The sequence below is a fragment of the Pteropus alecto genome, unplaced genomic scaffold (assembly GCF_000325575.1).
Source record: "Pteropus alecto unplaced genomic scaffold, ASM32557v1 scaffold98, whole genome shotgun sequence".
NCBI lineage: Eukaryota > Metazoa > Chordata > Mammalia > Chiroptera > Pteropodidae > Pteropus > Pteropus alecto.
Genome location: NW_006443570.1, coordinates 2,785,550 through 2,807,970, shown reverse-complemented (window position 1 = coordinate 2,807,970; position 22,421 = coordinate 2,785,550). Strand labels below are relative to the sequence as shown.

Here is a 22,421-nt window from a genome sequence, read left to right as displayed (position 1 = left end):
GAGAAAGAATCTTTAAATACCCTGAGAACCTGAGATCCACAGGGCTGAGAAGACGCCTTCCCTTGGGGCACAGCCCACCAGAAACCCTCACTATAATATCACAGAAATGAAAGAGCACAGGTTTGGGATCAGACACGCTTGAGATTGAAACCTGAATCTGCTACTTACTGACTGTGACATTGGACAAATTGTATAATCTCTCTAAGCCTCAGTTTCTTTATCTGTAAAATGGAGATGATAAAACCTATACTCGGTAGGTCATTTTGAGTCTTTAACAAAATAATGTACACAAAACACCCAGCAGAGTCCAGCCTTCCCTGGGTTTCACACGAGGACCGACTCTCTGCAAGGCTTGGGAAAGATTCCAGACCCTGAGCTGAAATCCTGCCTCCTCGTTACAAAGTGCCCAACCACACTCTCTCCCCTCCTGCTGACAGGCAAGTTCCCACTGAGGACTCTCATCTGGGGAGAGAAGGGAGGCACAGGAATTGGCAGGAAGGGACCACCAAGTAGCTCTGAATTAAAAAGGAGAGGAGAGGAGTTTGGCTTCCTGTGAGTTTCTCTCGAAGGAAGAGTCTGGGGTCCGTGGCCACCTCTGATTCACTCATTCAATACACATTTATTGAGACCCTGCTGTGTGCTGGGTACCATGTTGGCTGCTGGGGTGACATCAGTGAATAGGCAGACACAAACCCTGTGCCCGTGAAGATTCCAGCTAGAAAAGACAAAATGAATAATACAGCGAATAACACTGTGAGATGGTGATAAGTGCTATGAAAAAAAAAGACAAAAGGGTTGGAGGTTGTTGCCACTCTGGACAGAGTTATCAGGGTGGACGTCTCTTAAGAGGTGGCCCTTGAGCTGACTGAGGCCTGGATGAGGAGAAGCCAAGGGCGGGTAGTCTGAGAGTGTTGAGGGATGGACCTGGAGAGAGCGGGGGCAGGGGTGTAGGGTGGAGAGAGGCTGTCTAATGGCCACTTTAAAAAGTTTGGATTTTAGTCTCAGTTTGTTTGGAAGTCCCTCGTGGGCAAAGAGGAGACTGGAAGCAGAAGTGTGGCTACAAGGGGCCCTAGACAAACTGATCCAAACCCAGTTTCACAGAAGGGAAAACAACAGATCGGAGAAGGGAGGAACGCCACCAGGGAGTTGGTGCTGGGCCGAGTCTCCTGGTCCCGGGCTAGGATGCCACCTCTAGCTGCCTCTCCTTTCTATGTCTGTTTTAGACACCTCTGGTTCTACCTGGGACAGACCCTCGGGGTCCCCTGCTCCCACTGTGCACCCCAAGATTATCTTCCTGTCTGTCAGCCTCTCCTGGTCACTCCCTCCACCCGAATGTATCTTTGGGTCACACTCGTCTTTCTCCTGATCCCATTCTAATGACGGATGAAGTTCCAAGGCTCCGCCAAGCAAGAATCCATCAAGAGGGAGGGGAGATGTATATATGTAAATGTGAACAAAACCACCTCCACCTCTTTGTCCTGGATTTAAGTTTCCTGCTGTTACCTTTGACCAACTTCACTGTCCTTAGCAAGCCTATCAAAGCTTTCTAATTCCTGATTATCTGTGTTCCTTAAAACGTAGCCAAAATATTTTTTGTTAGTAGCAGCTAGAGTGGCATGACAATCAAGATAAATACCAAACTGGTGGTAGTATTGATTATAAGCAATCATCTACCACAAGACCACCAGGAGGTATGCACTACTGTATTCTTTGTCCCTTCATCCTGTCAGTCATTAGTACTTGGGTTCTAGACAAAAAGTATTCTAACAGGGGTCTGTTAGCAGAGGCTGGCTGGCTGTCTGGTCCTGCCCAATATTCCTGTAAGTAAATTACCATATAATAAATTCTGTTATATTCTATGGAGTTGCCTACTTCGTCTTTCTGTCTGAGGAGACTTTCTCGTTACGTTGGCAAGTACGCATTTGTCCCACCTTTGGACGGGAGATCTCAGCTCCCTCCTGAGCCATCCCCCATCCCCCTAGCCCAGAGGACTCAGAGCCTTGAGGCTGGATGGCTGCCCCTCTTCAGGTACAGCTCCCAGCTGCCCTTTCACTAGTCACAAGGGCTCTATCACCGATCAGAGCCGGGCTGTCTCTCCTTAGCGGCCCTCCCCAGGATGTCTCACCCCCACATCCGTCCTCCCCTGAAGATACCCCGCTGCCTCCGAGTAGCCCCTCCATTTAACCCAGCCTGGCTTTGAGAAAGAAGCACTGAACTAAGAGTCAACAGCTGCCTCCTCTGTCTTCTAAAGTTCTCTTAGGCCTAACCAATCTCTCCTGCTGCAGAGAAAGTCCGTTTCTCCTGGCCGCCTCTCTGTGATTCAAGTCTCTGCCTGACCGGCTCTTCCTGGCCAACCCAGGTTTCTAGTACCTCAACCCGACTCTGAAGAGGCGGTCCTCAGCCAGGCCTGGGTCTGGCCGCCATCCCCCAGAGCATCCTTGTTACCTCCCAACTCCCCTTCTCCAGACCTCTTCATGTTTCTCCAGTCCAGTAAGGATTCAAAGCTCTCCCTCATCAACTCAGTCACATGCTGAGTTCAGACGATCCCACCAGGATGGGGCTGCGAAGGACCTAGAAGATCAACTGGTCCAAGCTCTTTCTTATTATACTGACTTTTTAAATATATATATCAATTACCCATACATCCTAACAAATTCAAAAAAAGGAAAGACAATCATAAAAAAGAGAAAACTTTCTCATAATCCACCACCAAGAAGCAAAGATTTATAAGTCAGGCAATAGCCTCAGAGAAGGAAAAGAACTTGCTCAAGGTCACACAGCAATTGAGATGCTGGGACTAGAAGCCAAGCCTTTGGAAACTGTGTGGTCTCCCTGAAGACTGCTGGTTCCTCACCAGCATCCTCTTGCTGGTGAGGAACCAGCAGTCTGTCCACATTTCTACCATCAGCACACTTCCCCTCCCTGCTTCTCAACAGGAACTCAGGCCTGTCTCAGCTACATACAGGAACCAAGTCAAGAACACTGTTACTGATGCTGTGCCTGATGCTAGCACACCCCTGAGACACAGAAGCCCAACTACAGCATCCCCCTGACACACCCTCCCACTGCTCTGTCCCATATGAAGGACACCTTTGCCAGTGAGGCATAGAGCTCTATCTTTCCAATTCTCTGTCAAGAGGCATGACTACAAATTACCCACCTCCCCAACCCCCAAGAAGTTCTGGGTGTACGAGGTGAAAGGAGAATGTAAAATTACCTGTTGAAAAATGGTTCTTTTATAATACGAGAGACTCAAGGTAGATCTCAGAAAGGACCTCCAGGTGGGAGAGATGGCTGTGGAAAACTGGTATAGGGGAAGAGGAGTGTGCAGGTGGGAGCCCCCCACTCCCTTGCATCTAGAGCCAGAGCAGCTAAAGGTCAAAGGCCATAGGGCAAAGCAGAGCAGGGGCGACAGCAGGACCCTGGAGGCTAGGGGATAGGAGAGCAGCGAGTTGCTTCTTCCTGGGCCCAGGACCACTCTCCAGTCATCAAAGAGGGAGAGGAAGGTGGCAGGTCAGGCTGCCACTGCCCTTGCTCTGGGAGAGATGCTGGGTCTCCACCACCCCCCTGGCTTCTCCTGCCCAGTGCCCCAATCCTTCTCAGACCTAACCAGAGTCAGCCTTGGGCTGGGGCAAGGAAGGGAAAAAGGAGGCAAAGCTGAGGCAGAAGGCGCCCAAGGTCTCCCATCTCATCAGAATTCAGTCTCGCCCCATGTGACCAGGAGTCCCAGTGGCTCTCCCACTGTCCCCTAGGGGACCGGAGACCACTGCCTTACTGAGCCCCCTCTACTGGGGTCCCTCTGGTGTCCTTCCAGGAGGACGTTGTCTGGTGCTTCCACCCTCACTCACACACCCTATGTATTTAGAAAAGTGGGATCCCTGTCCACCTGCCACAGCCCACAGGGCTCCTGGCCTCCGGCGGACAATACTCTCCCCGCCCCCGGACATCACCGGCCGGTCGGTACCTGCCCATGCCCACGCCTGCCCGCCTACCCTCTGCCAGCATCCCCCACCCCCCTCCCCGCCGCCACCGGGCCACGCGGCCAACTCTGGCCAGTCCTACCTGCTCCGGGCTCGGGGCTCAGCGCTCGGGCAGACTCCCTGAGCACCAGCACCAGGAGCCAGAGCTCGCCACGCATGGTGGGAGTCAGGACCCGACCCCGGGCCGCTACTGTGCCGGCCCCGGCGAGAGAGGGGGCCCTGGCTCGGCAGCACGGTCCCCGGGGCTGGCAAGCAGAGGGGTGGGCGGCGAGTCAGCGGCGGAGCTCGGGGCCCGGCGAGGCGGCGGGAGCGGCGAGCGCGCGAGCTGGCGGGGAGCGAGCAGAGCGGCGGCGGCCAGGAGCGGGGACCGGGAGGGGGCGGGGCAGGGTGCGCGGCGCCTCCGGAGCTCTCCCCAGTCGACTTTCCCCTGCCCTCCCTGCCCTCCCCCGTAGCTTTCGGAGAGCTCCCACAGCCGCTCCCAAGACGGGGACCGAAGCAGTCTGGGGAGCTGGAGTTGGGGGACAGGGCGGGGAACCCCTGGACTAGAGAACCCCCGAAGAGCATCATCTGCCCCCCAACAATGCACCTTAGCTCCTTCCTCCACTCCCTTAGGGAAAGCTGGGGAGAGAAAACCCGGGGGGCCAGACCCCAGGAAGAGAACAGCGCCCCTTCTCACACAGGCTTCTGCCATCTCCCCCCATCTCCAGCTCCACCAGACTTCCCAACTTTCTGGGCTGTTCCTAGGTGTCTGATGTTCACCCTCAGCCCAGGAATCTCCCCTTGCAGCAGAGACCCCCCAGCTCCTCTCCCCAACAGATGCCTGAATTCATGGCTCCTCTCCGCTTCATCCTGCCACCCCGCATTTCCACCACCATCTTGACCCAAGCCCAGCAGACTTGGGGGTGGAGGGAGCTTGGATCATCCCTACTTTGAAATAGCCTGGACCTCTCCCCACCCGAGAAGGTAACCGAGGCCACCCTCCTCGCTGGGGACCCCTGCTCAGGGCCTGACCCAATCTTCAAAGCCAGCCCTAAAGCAAGAAGACGGTTCACCCCACCTGCCACCACCGTATAACAGGCTCTGGGGATAGATTTTTTTTTTTTCCTTCCAGGACAGAATAAAAATACTGCAGTTTAGAAGATTTAATAGCCGGCAGAGAATCAGGTCAGGACTCGGAGGTGCTTCTTCCCGGCCCTGACCTACTTCATGCTGTGGCAAGGAGCTGGAGCGCAGGAGGAGGGAGAGAGTGAGGGGTGCGGGGCACCCTGGCCTCTTCTGGTCTGAGGCCCAGGGACTGGAAAATCGCAGAGAAGGGTATGGACCCTGAGCGCCACTGAGGGGATTCCCCAAGAGGAGAATGGGGACGGGAAGGAAGAGTGTGAGCCGGGAGAGGCGGCTTCCCTGGCACTGAGACCAGAGAATGAAACAAGAATTTAAGACTCTAATCTCTCAGAATCCCAGTTTCTCCTTCCCCAAGACCCAGGTTCCCAGAAACAACCACCTGCAGTCCTAAGCTCTCTATTCCGTTACAATGGGACAGGGCAAGGCCTATCTGTAAATTCTTTTTTAATTTAAATCTTGATTTTTGCGGACTCTCGAAATAGGATAAAATAGGCTCCCGCTTCTAGCTGCGGCTTCTTGCTGTCCTCTAGTGGCCACATAATGAGCAGCAACGCGCGTATTTTGCGGTTTCCCGGGGTGTCCCTCATTTTGCCGGACCTGTTCAGACGCTCTCCGCCCCATCCGGCTTTGGCCCAGCAGGTCCACATCTTCTCTCCCCTATCTTTCGGGAGGTCGAGGCGAGAGGTCCCAGGAAGGAATTGCAGCTCCGGCCCCGGTCTCTGAACATTCCCCCGTTCGGGGTGCCTCGCGGTCTGTCTTACAAGGGTTCAGGCTGAAACAGCAGCTTGAAAATAATTAGAAGCAATTAACGTGTAAATTTTTTAAAATGTAAGCCTCTAAAATTTGAGTATACATCAGAATCACCTGGAGAGTTTATTAATAAACAGATTTCTAGGTGCCATTCCCAAGTTTCTTACTCAGTATTTCTGGGATGAGAACCTGCATTTCTAACACATTCCCAGGTGGTGTTGCTGGTCCTGGGACCACATTTTGAGAGCCACTGCTCTAGTATTCTCGTTTCTTGAACTTTCTTACCGCTTCTCGTCCGCCCAAAAGAGAGGGAACGGAGGGAATGTCAATATAAAATTGAGGAAATAAAAAGAAAGTGTTTTAAAGACAATCGTTGACCAAGAAATCGAATTTGGAGCCTTGAAAAAAAAGCGTGAAGCAGGGGGCACCCGGATTTGAACCGGGGACCTCTTGATCTGCAGTCAAATGCTCTACCACTGAGCTATACCCCCTCTGCTGGCCTTTTGGCTACGGGTAATTTCATACTTCTACTTCTGCGCAGGCGCCGTGAGTAGTTTACAGAAGGATATAGGGTTCAAGATTTACAACAGAAAAAGAATATTAATCTCAAGTGATTATTCATCTGAATTCAGAGTTTATTTACTGAAGCTCTGGGCTAAAGGTTCCTACTGATGGTGTAAGAAAAATGCAATTCAGTGATGTGGGAGGGGAAGGCTCTCGAGATCTTTCGCGATCCCTCACTTAGGGGCGTTCCTTCGGGCCCGGCTGGGGGGCGGGTCCCTTCTCCTGCCCTGCTAGAGGCCCCTTACTGCTGCTCAGCGTCCCTTCTTTCCTTCCCATACGGTCGCATGGGCTTCTCTGGTCCTTCCTTCCACAGCCCAAGCTCCACCCTTAGAAACTAAACCTCCTTCCCTGAAAACAGCCGTGGGGCCACCGGCTGTGCTGACGCGGGAGTGCGCCCGCCTCCGCCCTACCATTAGGAAAGTGGGCCCGTCCGTACTGTACATAAGGGTCAACACAGAGGTCTTTGCCCTCACACTTCATTCCACATTAAATACACACGTACAAGCTGAGGGCGTGGGTTGTCAGGACCCTCACTGCCTGCAAAAGTTAGGGGACCTGGAGGCCGAATTCTCTGTCATCTGCAAGGGAACTTTCATTGGTGGAAGGTAGGACTACGAAAACACGAAAATATCCGACAGGGAGAGGGGGCACCCGGATTTGAACCGGGGACCTCTTGATCTGCAGTCAAATGCTCTACCACTGAGCTATACCCCCAACTTGCTTCGGCTTTTCTCGTTAGAATAAATTTCTTTGTAATAAAGAAATAGTATCACCTTTCATTCTATTTAAAGTCGTGCTGGCATATAGCCTGATGGAAAAAATACAGAATCTGAGCAGGGACAGCTAGAATTCCCGGGTTCTTCTTCCACAATCATGCCTCAGGAAAACCACAGGGTTGAAGAATCCTGGGCGCTCTATATCTGTGTGCACGCTCTCGCCAAGATGTCCATTGCCTGACTTGGGAGGGAGAGAGACCCACTGACCCCAAGACCGACCCAAGTCTTCTGGGGTAATAGAACCGCTCACTGTCTCAAGCTCTACCTAGATCGGACTCCTGGGCTTTTCCAACTCCTAAGAGCCCCTACTCGAGCAGGCAGAAAGGGGAGTTGATTACTTTTCAATGGCATTTAATACAGTGTGAAACAAAATCATTACAAAAAGACAGACAAGATAACAGGACGCTGTAGAAACCTGGGACGTTTGGCAGGAATGGGATTCACATTAGAAGGACACTGGGAGTGAAGGGCATACTATGGGATGGCTTAAAGCTTAAAAGCTGTGGTCACAGCCAACTTCTCAGAGGTCATGGGAAGGCGAGGGAGGGGTGGAGCTCCCTGAAGTGCCAAGGACTGTCCTCGTCTGGGATGTGCTGTCTCCACTCCCTCTCCCCTCCCAGCTTTTGGGTCTGCCCTCCCTCTGAACCCACCCTCTTCACGTTTCTAGAATCTCTTTTGTCCAAAGATGGCTGAGGGGCCAGAAAGCTGGGCTTGGGGTGAGAGGTTGAGGGGTGGGGTTCTAGGAAATAAATAGGTCTCTTACTCTGCTCCTCCTTTTTCCTACAGAGAGGTTGAGAGCTGAGGGGAGGAGGCTCCACATCTTAATTCTCCAACACATCCAACAGTCTCTCTGGTGTCTCCAAAGACACCTGCTTCCATGGAGTGAGGGGCAGCTTTTCTTGCTGTCCTGTCAGCAGCAATTCAGGGTGTGCAGTCTGGTTCCTCTGTGGGGGGTTAGGTGGGCTGTGGCAACCTCACTGTCCATAGCTGTCCCTGCTCCCACCAGAGAATCACATAAAAGTAATAAATAGTACTTGGGTTTTCCACCCACGTGATCCATACAAAAACCCAGAGTTTCTGGTTGGCCTCAGGCTGGGACATCAGTTGGCAGTGGCCTGAGATTGCATCCACTGGAGCCCAGCTGGCAGCCTGCAGGAAATGAGGAACAGGGCGATAATCAGTATATCCCATGAGGATGATGACTTTCAAGACCCCATCCCCTGCCCAAAGCCAACTGGGGGGCGACCAAAATTACAGACAATCTTTCAATCAATAAATACAGACTTAACGCCTGCTATGTAGCAGATACTGTACTAGGGGCTGCGGTTACTGGTGAAAAAACACACGCACTCCGGGGCTTACATCCAGCAGAGGAGATGGATGTTAAACAAATGATCAAACAAATAATTCCATAACTACATACTGTGATAAAGGTTAAGAAGGAGATATACTGAGACCTCTAGATGTCTGGGAGTCAAGGGGGGCTTCTCCAAAGAAGGAGCCTGGAGATCCACCTTAGCAATGTCTCTGGACAAAGCTCCAATGCCCCTCCTATCCACTTCATTGCTGGAGGCAGTGCCAGGGTGATTTCAAAGGCCTGGGAATAGACTCTATAAGCAAGTTCCCAAATTAGACTGTGAGCAATTCCAGAGCAAGGGGCAGAGGGCAGGAGAGCCAACGGTGGGTCTTGTTCGTGTCTGTATCACCTGGTACAGTGCATGGCACATAGGGGGTTCTCAGAAAATGCTGGTTGAATTAAACTGACTGTGGGTTGGTGGAGAGGGGGTCCTCCTGACCCAGGGGATGGCAAGACACTGCCAGAAATGTGTGGCTTCTTGGGATGACCTGCCTAAAGTCTCCCCTTCTTCAACCAGGTCAAGGTCCTCAGCCTGCTGCAATTCCACTTGAGAGAAAAGAAGAAAGGGAATTCTCCAAACCTGACACAAGGCCTTTTCTGTGGGACGCGCCCTAGCTCCTTCACATCCCTCAGCGTTCACTCAGCAGCTGTCTTCTCAGCAGAACCCTCTAGATAGTTTATTTAAAATTATAAAATTCCCCCCACGTACTTCCAGTCTCCTTTTCTACCCGACTTTTCCCCTGAGCACTTAGTACTTTTTAACTTGCTATATATTTTTTAATTTTTATTGTTTATGGTCTGTTGCTCCCCATTGGAAAGGAAGCTCCACGGGGGCAGGTATTTTTGTCTGTTTTGTTCACTGCTATTTCTCCAGTGCCTAGAACAGTGCCTGGCACAAATAGTTACTTAGTAAGTGTTGAATGAACCATATCATTTACTCTCTACAGAAACTCTGGGAGGGAGTAGGTATAATCACCCTCCTCTTTACAGATCAGGAAACTCAGGGTCAGAAAGAGTAAGTGATTTCTGCCTGGAAGGCTTGTCCCCAGTCTTCTGATGGCTGTCTCCTCTTTATTTAGGTCTCAGCTAAAAAGTCACCTCCTAGTAGAGGCTGTCCCTGACCACCAGAGTCATCCCACTCCTCTATAACTATTATCCATTTCACTTTCTTCATTGGACTTATCAGTATCTAAACTGTTCGTGTTTAAGTAAATTGTCACCTCTCTCCTCACTAGAACAAGCCCCTTGAGAGCAGGGACTTCCTGCTCATGGCTTACCCACAGCATCCCAACTGTGGGTAGGTGCTCAACTGACTTAGCTAACTGTGAAACATTCTGATAGGAGAAACAGGAGAAGGTTCTGACAATCATTCATTCATTGATTTAACCAGGCCCTGGAGGTCCAGGTGGAGCAGCCACTAACCCTTCTCCAGTGAGAGCACAGCAGCCCTGTATGTGCCACGGGTGGTCTTTGATGGCACTGAGGGTGAGGAATTGGGAGATCTCCACAGTGGTCATGGAGTCCTTCATGTCCTGCTTGTTGGCAAAGATCAGGATGGAAGCATCTTGCAGGGCCTGTGGACAGAGGAGCCCAGATCCAGTCAGCCAGCCAGGCCCCAGTCTCCCTTTCCAGCGCCCTAAGAGTGCTCCACCCCCCGCTCCCCTGCTGTCTCTGCAAGGGAGACCCATACGCAGGTGGAATGGGGATGGGGGCCATCCCCCAACTCTAGCAACCCCAGAAAATGACACCAACAGCTTGTGGTGGAATGCCTCCCAACCAGTTTATATAAACCTTACGACAGTCCCATGAGGTGGGAATTTGATGATCCTCCCCAATTTATACTGGGAAATCTAAGGACTAAAGGCCAAGTGACTTGTCTGGGATCCCTCAGTGAGTGAGACGTGCCTTCAGGACCTAAACCAGCAACTTTGGCTTCTGTGATCAGCTGTGCTAAGGGTGTTATTGTCCTTCCTCTGGGACAAACTAGCCCTTTCCAAGCTGCTGAGCTAGAGGCTCTCAGAGACTGGGGCATCGGAAATGAAGCTCAGCGAGGCTCAGTGAGTAAGCTCAAGTCACACAGCTAGTGTACTTGGCCCTCGCCCAGCTGCGGGGACTTACCTCATGGGCCAGCATCTTATACAGCTCCTCTCGAGTGGTCAGCAGTCGATCTCGATCTGTGCTGTCAATCACAAGGATGATGAACTGGCCAGCAGAGGGAGACTGTGAGTGGTGGACTTTCTCTTTGGCGAAGGTTTCTCCTGCCCAACTGTGCTCCCTCACTGGCCTCTGCACTACCTTGATGCGAGCCCCACAGAAAACAAACCGTCCAGTCTCAAGATCTCATTTCCCTAGTCCCATTTTAATTTCCTTTTCCATCCAGACACAGGGAGTATACAGCACAACATTAGAATGTGTGTCACTCCATTTAGGCCTCACCACAGCCCTGTGGAACTGGAACTACAGTTTTCCCTTGAACAACTCAAGGGTTAGAGGGATCAACTCCCACACAGTTGAAAATCCACATGTAACTTTTGACTCCCCAAAGACTTCAGTCCTCCCTCAGTATCCACAGGGGATAGATTCCAGGACCCCTGCCATTATCAAAATTCGCAGGTGCTTAAGTCCCTTACATAAAATGGTGTAGAATAATGCATACAGGTGGCCCGCCGCACCCACGGAATCCCATTTGTGGATGGAAAATACTGTTTTCGATCCCTAGTTGTTTGATTCAGCAGATGCAAAACCCAGGGATACTGAGGGCTGACTGAGGATACCGTGTATTTATCAAAAAAAATCTGTGTATGAGTGGACTCATGTAGTTCAAACTGTGCTGTTCAAGGGCCAACTGTATTATTATCCCCATTTACAAATGAGGAGACTGAAGTTCAGCAAGGTGACATATCTTACCCTCAGCCACAAGGCTCATGAGTGGCAGTGCTGGAATTGAAACTCAGCCCTCTCTCATTCCAAGAATTAAACCACTGAATTCTACTGCTGCCGAAGACAGAAAGTAAGGACCCAGAGACAAAGGGTCTACGCCATTTATGCATCAAACAGAAAGCTGCCAACAAGCAGACAAAGCTGGTAGGAAGTATTCAAAAATTTTAACAGGCGCTGTGCTGCATTAAGAATTTGACATGTATGCATTAGCTATTGTTTTATTATTTAATTCTCGCAACAAATCAGGGAGATCATTATTATGATCTCCATCTCACAAGTGAGGAATCAAGGCTCAGGGAGGTTATTTGGCTGGCTAATATCATACAGCCCCTCCAGCCCCAGTGCCCTCCTCACCTCAGTATCGGAGTAGTACGTGTTCCAGGTGGAGCGCAGAGCCTCCTGTCCACCTATGTCCCACATGAGGAAATGGGTTTTTCGAAGAACAATCTCCTCCACATTGCTACCGATGGTGGGAAATGTATGGACCACCTCATTCATAAGGCTGGGAAAGCAGGAGAGGATACCAAGAGCTCAGCCCAGCCTACCCTCAGCCTTGGCCTCCCGCCACTCTGCTCCCAAAGTCTACTGAATCTAAGTTAGAACAACGCAGCCCAGGTCGGCTGAGCCTCTGCTGGGCATGGGAGAATACAGACAGAATTGAGACCAAGTCTTGCTCTGGCTTGGACCCCAGAGCGGGGAGACTTAATAGAGCAGTCTTCCCAAACTTTAATATACAGTCGAATCACCTGGGAGTTTTGTTAAAATGCAGACTATAATCCAGCGGGTTTGGGCTGGGGCCCAGCATTTTGCACTTCTAACAAGCTTCTAGATGATGCCACTGCTGCTGGTATGTGGATCACACTTCGAATAGCAAGGGATTAGAAAAACGAGGCAGACACAAGTGAGGGCCATCAGAAAGGTGCTCTGTGACTTTTACGTGTAAGGAACACCTCTGGAAGGTCTGGGAAGTAAAACTGGGAGTTAGGAGTGAGAGAGAAACTTTCTTTTCACTGTATACTCTTGTACTGTTTGGATCTTTCTTTTCTTCTAATTTTTAAAAACCACTTACATACGTCACTTTTCAGGGGAAAATTTGTCCTATGTAAATACTCCGGAGGCTCCAGAACGGGAGAGGTGCCATCCAGAGAGTGAATGTGGGGGAAAGCTCTGATGAGGAGTTACTCAGCACATATGCCAGACTCTGCCAGACCAGGAGCTACGGAGCCCAGCTGGACCCAAAGCTGGCGCTCCCCTTTGGGTTTTCAGAAGGGGGAGAAAATTAAGACGCAAAGATGAAGTGCGGGAGTTAGAAAGGAGGGACCCGCCGCTGGGAGGCAGCAAGAACCTGCCTGCCCGCATTATGCCTGTAGCCGGGTTTGGCAGGGGCCGGGAGTAGCTGCCGGGGAGCAATGGGGCTGTCCACACCGAGCAGGATACAAACGCCAGGCCGAGGAACCACTGAACTGAGGGGCCACTATACCAGGAAGGTCCCATTAGCGTTCCCCACATTACTTCTCCAGGCTACTGAGGAACGAGGGGACCCAGGGAAGGGCTCCAGTGATTGGTCTAAATGCCTATCGGTCTGGTGGGAAGGCACAAACTCCTCCTCCTACCCCTCCCTCCCCAGAGGCACTTACAACTGGTAAAGAATGGTGGTCTTTCCTGCATTGTCCAGTCCCACGATGATAACCTTGTGCTCTAGAGGTATCGGGGGAAGGGCAGAGTCAGGGCCAAACGCGAAGACCAAGGTGCTGTGGGACTCGCCAGGCCTCCCAGGAAGGAGACAAGTGTTCCCAGCAGGCTGGGAGACCTTTCCCACTGTACCAAGTCTGCTACCGCCCCCTACCCCCCAAAATAAAAACAGACCAGGTTTCTTTCCCACCGGGCCCAGGACAGTGGAAATGAGAACTGAGCCCCACTTCTCTCGCTCCACATTTCCAGAAAAGTGATTGTCTGAAGGGTCCGGGTGGCTCTGGGCTTGCCAACAGAAGGGGTCTGGGGAAAGAGCGGAGCCCGAAGTCACAATCGCAGGAAACCAGCGGCGGCGTTTACCCGGAGGAAACAGGCTCTCCCAGCTCTGCGCCCTGGGGCGCACCGAAGCCCGACGCGGGAGAAGAGCGCAGGAGGGCACAGGGGAGACTGCACTAGGCGAGAAGCGTCCACGCAGGACCCTCTGAGATCAGCCGAGGTCCCCCAGCGCTTCCTCCCGGATGACCCCAGATCCAGGGAGTCCCAGATGGGATCCAGATCAAAGCGGTCTCTTGGATGCTCTGTGCACCCTTACCCTGTTTCCCGAAGATGCCCATCAGCTTGGTGATCAGTTGTCCCATGGCGTGTCCTGGGCCAGGCACGGGCAAGACTCGATGGCCTTCCGGGGCTGGGGTCGAACCCGGGTGCCTGGAGCCCCGCCCCCTGGGAGGGCCGAGCGAGTTTTGCCTATGAGGTCACGGAAGTACCATGAGTCTTCCGGGCCTGGGGATCCCCTAGGACGCTGGCCCCTCGCTGGCGTTGTGAATGTCACGGTGGCAACAAACTACCTGTCCAGAGCCGTGGAGGTGCAAGGAAATTGGGGCTCAGACTCCACATCCTCCCACCAACCCTGAGAAAACTCCAGAGTTCTCTGGGTTGACTGCTCTCCCACTGCAAATCAAGGAGACTTTCATTACAGAAGCCCGCCACCCAATCACAGCACTCCCTTCTCCAGGTACCATGTCTGGGTCATCAAAACCCTTGGCCACCCACCTTCTGCACCTACTAGTTGTGTGTGGAAGACAGGGCTCACTGATCCTCTCTTTGAGCTGGAAGAATATTCCAACTCTCAACAGATCTCTAGCTGTTCACTGGTGTGGGTCTTGTAGGCCCACTCAAAGTGAGTTCCCTTGGGGAAGATCAGGGTCTCCCTCATTTTGCAGGTTCTTTGGTGATAAACTCCTAAAAATAAATCAGTGTTGCTTCTATGATTCACTGACACACCAAATGCTCAGGCATAGCTCCCTAGTTCCCAAGGGTAGGCTTCTGAAGACAGGGATGGAACGAAAAGACAGATCTCTCAGCCAGAGATCTTACAGATGGATCCCAGATACTAAGACCCAGCAGAGGAGAACCTGGGCCAAGAGAGAGCCAGCCTGGAGGAGGAAGAGAGGGGAGGGGCGGACTGCTTGTTGTCATTTGTGAATTTCCTTCTTTGCTTAAACTGGGAAAAACCAGAAAACAAAAAGAGAAGTGGAGAAGGCAAACCAACCTCAGGCTGAGGGGGTGGTTAGGAAACACCAGCCATCACACAGGAGAATTTGTCCTTCTACCCCATGGCTACTGCCCTCCTACAGCCCATTAGTGCTCTCTCCACTAAGGGAACAACCCTCTAAATGGTCTCCCCCTTACCAGGGTACCCTCATAGCCCTAGTATCATTCCTAAAGCACAGCTCAGAGTCTGTTCCTCCACCGCTCATAAACCTTTAGTGGTTCCCTACTGTCCACTGGATTCAGACTAGTCTCCTCACCTGACATTTAAGAACCTCCATGAACAGCCCCCATCTGCCTTTGCAGCTTATCTCCCATGTTTGCATCCACTTGTCCTTGCTCACACATGCACAGCTCTTTCTAGCTGTGCTTTTGCTTCTGTGTTTCCTCCATCTGAATGCCTTTCCCCTTCACAGAGGAAAGAAAGATTCCTGAGACCCTTCAGCTGCCTGCTGTAAAAGCCACCAACTTCCCCATCCCTTGCCTGGTTCTCCAGTCACAATGAGGCTTCTCTCCACACTGAGATTGCGTACTGGCATGTCTGTTTCTTCCAATCACCTGTGAGTCCTAGAGGGCAGGGTTCAGATCAACCTTACTTATGTACTCCTCTCACTCCCAGCCTGATCCAGTGCCTGGTACACAATAGGAATGTGATGCTATTGGACTGAAGTACAGTGAGTTAAGCTACAGCCTGAGAAATGGTGTTTGGAGTTTTTGTTTTGTTTTGTTTTTGTTTTGTTTTGTTTTGTTTTTAAGAAGAAGTATGAGCATTGAAGAGGATTGAAGAAGGCTGGGAAATTTGTGAAGAGGGAAAACAGTTCACTAAATACAGAATTTTTGTCCCACCCAGTTTGGTACCCAGAGTTAGAAGGAAGGAGAATTGGCCAGTAGAGCCCATCTGGCTGATTCTATTTCAGTCCTAGGAAAGAAGGAGCTGGGCTGTGGCTGGGTGCAGTGGGTTGGGGCACAGAAGGGTGCTGGGGGAAGCAGCAATGTGTTAAGCATATTTACCATCTGTTTCTGCGCGGGGGTGGGGGAGGCACCTCTTAGTGCACCATGCCCCCTCCACCACCACCACCACCAATTGCAGAATTGAAAGTGCCATTCTGCTAGCTGGAGCACATTCAGTAGACAAACAAGAGCTGCCTTCACTGTGAGGCCCAGAGCCTAGATCTTAGGGGCATTTCATTCATTTATTCATTCATTTGACAAATATGGGTCAGGAGTTAGGAAACATGCCAAGTAGACAAAACACACCCAGTCTGGGTCTTATGGAGCTTACCATCTAGTGGGGAGACAAACACACATACCAAAATCAAAAAAAAACAAACTAACCAACAAACAAAACCCTGAGAGACAGTAGGTGGGAAGGCCTGATTTAGAAGGGAGCCAAGGCACACTTCTGTGAGAATGTGACCATTGGGGTAAGACGAAATTTTTCTCTAGGGTACTGGACTGGAACAACTCCTTATTTCAACTCCATGGTGGCCCCAGCTCAGCTCACTTTACTTTTTTTTTTTTTAGGTGAGGCAACCCTTGGTTGACCTCACAAATTGCAAGGACCTTGTCAGCTTACAATCCCTTATTTTTTACTTTATATTTTTTATGCCTACAGCACCTGGTCTTCCTAGGTGGTCTCCCATCCAAGTCTAACCAGGCCCGATCCTGCTTATCTTCCGAGATCAGACGGGATCGGGCTTGTTCAGGGTGGCATGGCCGTAGACTCACTTTACTTTTGAATGGTGGAAACCTTTAGCCACACCTACAGCTGAGGCCTCGCTGACCTCAGCTCCACTACTGGGAAGGAGATGAGGGGTACCAAATGGGGGGGTCCCCAGATCCTCAGTTCCCAAGCCCCTGGGGAGGTTATGGCAGTAGCACCAGCCTCTCTGGGCTAGTCTCGACTGACTTCATGGTTGTGACATCCTCACATGTTGACAATCACCAATGTGCTGACTGTGTATCAGTTGAGGGCTTGTGGTTACCAAGAGACAAGAATCTCTCCTCATCTCTCAAAATCTCCAAGCTGCCTAGAAATGGCCCTGCCTGCAAGTTCTGGGCAAATGCAATTTCAGGCAGAAAGCACGTAGAAAGGAGATAGAAACATTCAGATACCTGCTCTCATCTCCCCAATCCCCTCCCCTCAGAGAAGCTGGGGCATCCTCAGGCAGGGTAATTAGTACTAGACTTCAGCGTCACAGAATTTGAAATCCAGTTATCTGAATTCAAGTCCTTTCTCCCCAGCCGAGTAACTATGGACAAGTTGCTTAACCTCACTGAGCTTTATCTGTAAACTAGAGTTAATAATCCCTGCCCTTGAGTCAAAATACCAGGCTCCACCCCAGATGGAGCTCTCTGATGAGCTCCAAAGCAAGCACCCAGCTGCTTTCTGCTCTTTTCCCTTTGGATGTCCTTCCACAGACACCATAAACCTACCCCATCCGAAGCTAAACATTGTTTTTGCCTCTGTTTATTTATTTTTTTTTTCATCTGCTTCCTCTCTGTGACCCACAGTCACCGCAGGAGCCTCTCTCTCCCTCACTGGCCACCTCTAATTGTTCTCCAAGAGCTCTCTGTTCTGTTAGGTGTCTCTGGTAGTCATTGGCTCCTTTCCCATTCTACTGCTGAAACCTAATGCAAACCTTCCTCATTTCTCACCTATTGCAGATTTCCAGGCTAGGCTCTCTACTCTATGCTCCAAACTGCAACCAAGGCAATCTTGCCATCACTGCTTACAATCCTTCAATTTCTGCCCACCAGCTTCAGGACAAAGTCCAAACTCCCTAGCATGACTCAAGGTCCACCGTGACCTGCTCCTGCTGACCCCTCTCTGACCATCACCAGGAGAGCATGATTTGCTGGTGAAGTCCAAGAATATGTCCTGCATGTCACCTGCTTTCTCTGCCTTGAACACTTCCCCCACTGCTTTGCTTGTAGTCTCTGCTCAAGCCTCACCTCCTCCAGAAAGCCTCTTCTGGCCTCCCCAGGTTAAGGGAGTGACACCTCTTCCCGGTCCCCCCAGGACCCAGAGCTTCCCACATCAGAGAGTTCATTGTGTTCCTGAATAGCCTGTGGTTTCCATTTAGACTTGTGCCTGGTGCATAGTAGGTGCTCAGTAAATGTTTGTTCAGTGAGTAAACATGGAGATGAAGGTTTGATTGTACTGAAAGGCAATGTGAAGAACACTATGCTGGGAGACAGAGGTTGGAATCCAGTCCCAGCAGTGCTTGCTATGCCATCAACTCCCCGGGGAGCTGGGGCCAACGACTTGACCTGTGGGCCCACCCAGTTCCTCTTTCCTTGGGTCTGATAACCCCTCATCTAGGGGATCTGGATGTCTCTTGCCCTCTGTACACGCACTTTGTACAGGAGCACTCAGGTCAAGGACCCAGGAGCTCCAGTACTTCAGTCTACCACCACCTCAGAAACAAGAACCAGAAGAGTGGAGAAATGGTTTGTGGGTGCTATGTGAGGCAGGATACAGGTGACAGCAGTTAACCGTCAGAAGCTCACATCCTGCTAGCTGATGATGGCAGGAACTGGCACATCACCTGCCAACTTTCTTCCTTGCTTTTGATCTTTCTCAGGCGGGGACTGGGAAGAGTTCTGGATTTTTTCCTGCCCCTCCCACCACATAGATCTCCTCCCCTCCCCCAAGCCTGGTTAGTAGGGGCTGGGAGGGGGGTAGTTGTGAGGGCATCAGTGAAGAAAGCCGGAAGCTCAGCCCCTCCTCCCCTGAGGTACTGGGGAGCAGCTGAGGCCACAGAAGCAGAAAAACAAGCACAAGCCTTTAAGACATTGTGCCAGTGAGTCTGGACCTCATCCACTGAACAATACCAACACCCCATTTCCCTGCCTCAGCTTTTCAGTTTTCCAGGCTCTGCTTATGGGGAAGACAGGTTAGGCGTGGGGTTTGGGGCTAAGGGGGGCTGACTCTGGCCACGCAGCTCCTGTCAGGCTTGACTGTAATGCATCAGAACCCCACAGAAAACTCCATCTTTCCTGTTGAGTAAACGACTTGGGGCACAGCTTATTCCTGCACCCACCCTTTTCATCCCCCTGCACGTTGGCAGCTCCCACATGCCTAGGCCGGCAATCATGTGGTAGGAACAAAGAGGCAGGCTCAGGAGGCGGCAGCAAAGGACAGGACGGCGGTTTTATATGTGGCAAAATACCTCTAGGGGAATACAGACAGACAGACAAACAGAAGGGGACACAGGACACTAGACAGGAAGGGGTAAAAGTTGGGCAGTGGTCTCTTCTAACCAGTACGTGGAAGCTGCAACCCACCCCCAGGTGGAGAGGGGGTGGGACAACATTGGCACAGGAGGTGGCAAGACAGGCATGAGGTGCCCATCCGTGAAGAGGGCAGCCAGGCAAGGCCCAGTCCTCGTTGGCACAATCGGCTCTCTCTGGCCCAGCTGGAAAGCTGGGGAGGGGCAAGGCTGCTGGGCTATGGGGATGCTAGGCAGGATACTCTAGGCCAGAGGGGTACAAAGGCCTCTCCTGGAGGGAGTGGAGTGGACAAAGGACAGGATCACAAGAGGCAAATACAGAGCAGCAGCAGCAGCAGCAGCCAAGCCCCCCAGGGAAGATCCGAGGTCCCGAGGCAACCCCTGGGTGGCAATCATTTCTTGGGCATCAACTCACAGGGCCTCTCTCTGGGGGCCTCAGGGTGAGAATGAATAAGCAGTTTTTGGTTTCAAAATGAGGCGGACCAGAGTGTTCCATGGGCTGTACACCCAAGTGACACAGGGATGGGGGGCTCAGACACAGAGGGCCCCTCTTCTGATGGCAGCAGGCAAGGGATGTTGTAGGCAAAGCTCATTCCTGGAGCAGGCAAAGGCTGAGGCATGGAGGTGGTGGGGTGGGTAGCAGCATCTCTGGTTGCCCAGTCCTCAGGGCTAGGTCCTGGGCAGGCAGGTGGTACTACATCTAATGCCTGCTAGTTTCTACTCAGACCCCTCCCCAAGGGGCTTCTATCCTGCAGCTTTCTCCTACCAGACAATGCTGCCAGAAAGCTAGGGGAAGGGCTGGGCATGGTGAGGGACCCTGGATCTGGGTTTTGGGAAAGATAACTCTCATGGGAGTCTGCGGTCTCCCTCTCCAGAAAAAAACCCCTTACTCTTCCCAAATACTCCAGGTTAGGAAAAGGGCCGCCCCATTTAGGGCCCTCATTTCGAGTCTCGAGGAGGAAGAGTTAAGGAAGTGCACCTTTTCTCTGGGAGAGAGCCCCCTGAGGTGGGGAAAGGGGACACTGCAGAAAGTTGGGCATCCCGCCATCCATCCACAGCAGGTAGATAAAAACCTACAGCTGGGGCTTAAGGGACTCCTAGGAACTGGGATGCTAACACCAAAGAAACCCCACACACTGAGCAAAGGCATCTGAAAGGAGGGAGACAGCGCCCCCTGCAGGCAAGATACATCCACAACGGTGAGCCCGCTGTCCCTCCCCTCGCCTGGACTCAGAGCCCTTCCTCCCATTGTGTGGCCCCTAACTCTCAGCGGATATAAACACCCCGCCCCCAGCCCTCCAACTCGTTCTTGTTGCGCCCCAGCACTGGACCCCTGCCCTCCGCGCAGTAGCGGGCTTTATTTCGGCCACGGTTCCGGTTGTCCGTCAGCTCCTCTTCATAGACTTCTTCGTCCTCCCAGGATCCCTGACGGGCTGGTGGGGTGCTGCCCCCAGCAGGGTCTCCAAGCCCTGGCCCCTCCGAGGGGTCAGTTTCCATATCCACACACGAGTCTCCCAGCTCCGTGTAGGCAGAGTTTCGGTTGGCAAAGGTGTCAGCATCAAACGTGTCTTGGCGGGACAGTGCCCGCATGGTGCCCACCCGGCCTGGTGGGTGGCTGCTGGGGTAATGGCCTGGGGGCTGGCCCAGCTCCCCGGGGTACTCGTGCACGCTGGCGTGCTCCCCGGTGGCCCGTTCCAGCGACTGGTCCCCGGAAGCAAGGTAGGGTCCCTGGTTAGCAGACAGATGGCACACACCATGCAGATCAAGCAGGGGTGAGAAAAACACAACAAAGCAAGGCAGGTTAGTGACAGCACCGAGACACCAGCCTGGCTGAGGGAGGAGGGGGCTAGCTCTAGGGGATGGGCAGCCTGGCAAATGGCTCTAGAGCCCAGCCAGACAGACCTCAGGGCATTTACTCCTCCGTTGGGACAGGGGAACCCAACCATCCCAAGGCATGAGGAGGCATGAACTCTCTTGGTAGGTATGGTACAGAACCCATGAACGATTAGTCATCACTTCTTGAACACCCAACGCACATCATTAATGCTGCCTTGGGGTAAATCATCATTAACAGCTAATTAGTATTGCCACTTGTTAGTGGTTGATTGGGTTAGTCATTGCCCCAGTTTTCCAAATATACTAAGGGGATTTCAGCTCAAGCTCACTAACCTAAGCTCCTTCAGCACAAACCAGACCTAAAATCAGAGGCTTCTAGAACCCTATACTTCCCCGCCTCTAGTCAGATGATGGATTTCCTCTCCTGGCCCCAGCAAAGACTCAAAGCAGCAGGCTAGGGAAGGTTGATGGGTCTCCATCCCCCACAGGAGACAATCAGGTAGCCCAATGTCCTCAGTACCAAATGCCAGGTGAAGGTTACCTGATGGCCACTGCCACCACAGAGGCTGCCGGGTGGGTGCAAAGAGGCCTGGGTCTTAGTCTTGCCCCTGTCACTTTAAGTTGTGTGATCCTAAGCAAATGACTCCCCTCTCTGTGGCCCAGTTTCTGTGTGGTGGTGTGATGGATATTAGAGCAGCAGTTTCCAAACTATTCCCTGGAGATCTGGAGTGGGGTGGGAAGGGCACAGAAGTGCTCCGGGATCCCTTGGCAGTGAAGTGGAGGCCAAGCCACTAGCTCCCTCTGAGCAGAGCAAGGATGCTTTATCTATATACGGAGCTTCCACATAAGATTCAGTGAACAAATGAGATCTGTAGTTGAAAACAAATTTGAAAAGTAACGATCTAGCATGGGTTTCTTCTGGCTCTAATCTAGAACCAAATACTTAATGGTGAACCTCAGAGATGGGCCATGGCTCCCACAGGAGGAGGGTGAAGCAGAGGGGGCACCCAATGGAGGGCCTTTCCTGGAATCTTTAGCTGGGAAACGAATGGAAAGTCAAGCATCGATTACAGAAGATGCTACATTCTGGGTCCCTTCTGAGGGGCCTCTTGGGGCTAGGGCTCTAGAAGAGGGAGTAGTCTCTCTGGGTTTCATGGCTCCTGCTCTGTGAGATTCCCTGGGTCTAAAATTCCCTGTTCTGTTGGGTCTAAAATGGGTACGGAGTCCAGCAAATATACCTATCAGTTTTCTTCATGTTTTCTTCCTAGTCACTTGCCTTATAAGGCCTCCAATCAGGCCTCATAGCCAAAAGCTCCTCAGGCAGCAGATGTAGTCCCATAAGACCAGGCCCAGGGAACACTGACAGTCAGCCCCAGTACAATCAAAAACCACAGACAACAGAAGCTGCTGCTCATCACATTTCTTTTTCTTTCTTTTTTCTTTTTTTTTTTTTTTAGAAAATAGAGCTCTTTCCTTCTTCCCCATGTTCCCTGCATTCAAGTTCCAGGCCCTGGCTGGAGGGGAGATGGGTGGGGCACCTCCCTGGCCTGCTCTGAGGCCTCCAACCCGCCCCAGAAGCTGAGATTTCTTCTGAGTGAGGTGAGCACCTGTACCTGGAGGT

At 51.9% G+C, this 22,421-nt stretch overlaps 3 protein-coding genes, 2 non-coding genes and 1 pseudogene across 6 annotated transcripts in view; all 6 read right to left on the bottom strand.

The window, feature by feature from the left end:
* Window positions 1–4,306, bottom strand: part of PLXDC1 (plexin domain containing 1) — a 65,244-nt gene extending 60,938 nt beyond the window's left edge. The window contains exon 1 of the mRNA XM_015599397.2: window positions 4,063–4,306. Within this exon, the coding sequence (XP_015454883.1) occupies window positions 4,063–4,138 (76 nt within the window). The 5' untranslated portion in view covers window positions 4,139–4,306. The remainder of the gene's footprint in view (window positions 1–4,062) is intronic.
* Window positions 4,307–6,271: 1,965 nt separating this feature from the next.
* On the bottom strand, window positions 6,272–6,343 carry TRNAC-GCA. Its single transcript has one exon. It is a non-coding gene; the product is annotated as a tRNA-Cys (tRNA).
* Window positions 6,344–7,058: 715 nt separating this feature from the next.
* Window positions 7,059–7,130, bottom strand: TRNAC-GCA. The gene has a single exon. It is a non-coding gene; the product is annotated as a tRNA-Cys (tRNA).
* A 396-nt stretch (window positions 7,131–7,526) lies between these two features.
* ARL5C (ADP ribosylation factor like GTPase 5C) lies at window positions 7,527–13,876 on the bottom strand. Of its 2 annotated transcripts, none has more exons than XM_015599396.2 (6): window positions 13,774–13,876; window positions 13,127–13,187; window positions 11,844–11,991; window positions 10,668–10,844; window positions 9,972–10,123; window positions 7,527–8,341 (listed from the first exon to the last, which is right to left on the bottom strand). In XM_015599396.2, exons 1-6 carry the CDS (start codon window positions 13,817–13,819, stop codon window positions 8,293–8,295), a joined length of 633 nt encoding a protein of 210 aa, XP_015454882.1. In that variant the 5' UTR covers window positions 13,820–13,876; the 3' UTR covers window positions 7,527–8,292. The 2 variants fall into 2 exon arrangements, with proteins under 2 accessions (XP_015454882.1, XP_006924779.1); XM_006924717.3 differs by having other exon boundaries at window positions 10,668–10,751.
* Window positions 13,877–16,335: 2,459 nt separating this feature from the next.
* On the bottom strand, window positions 16,336–16,453 carry LOC112473219 (annotated as a pseudogene).
* A 2,412-nt stretch (window positions 16,454–18,865) lies between these two features.
* CACNB1 (calcium voltage-gated channel auxiliary subunit beta 1) overlaps window positions 18,866–22,421 on the bottom strand; it is a 17,697-nt gene continuing 14,141 nt past the window's right edge. The window contains exon 14 of the mRNA XM_025041660.1: window positions 18,866–20,741. Coding sequence (XP_024897428.1) covers window positions 20,231–20,741 — 511 coding nt within the window. The 3' untranslated portion in view covers window positions 18,866–20,230. The remainder of the gene's footprint in view (window positions 20,742–22,421) is intronic.

Excerpts from the sequence above, each read along its gene's own strand:
- ARL5C (XM_015599396.2), bottom strand. The coding sequence starts at position 13,819 with ATGGGACAACTGATCACCAAGCTGATGGGCATCTTCGGGAAACAGG. Across the intron at positions 13,188-13,773 it reads GGGCATCTTCGGGAAACAGG|AGCACAAGGTTATCATCGTG; the intron begins GTAAGGGTGCAC and ends CGATACCTCTAG. Across the intron at positions 10,124-10,667 it reads ATAAGATGCTGGCCCATGAG|GCCCTGCAAGATGCTTCCAT; the intron begins GTAAGTCCCCGC and ends CTCTGTCCACAG.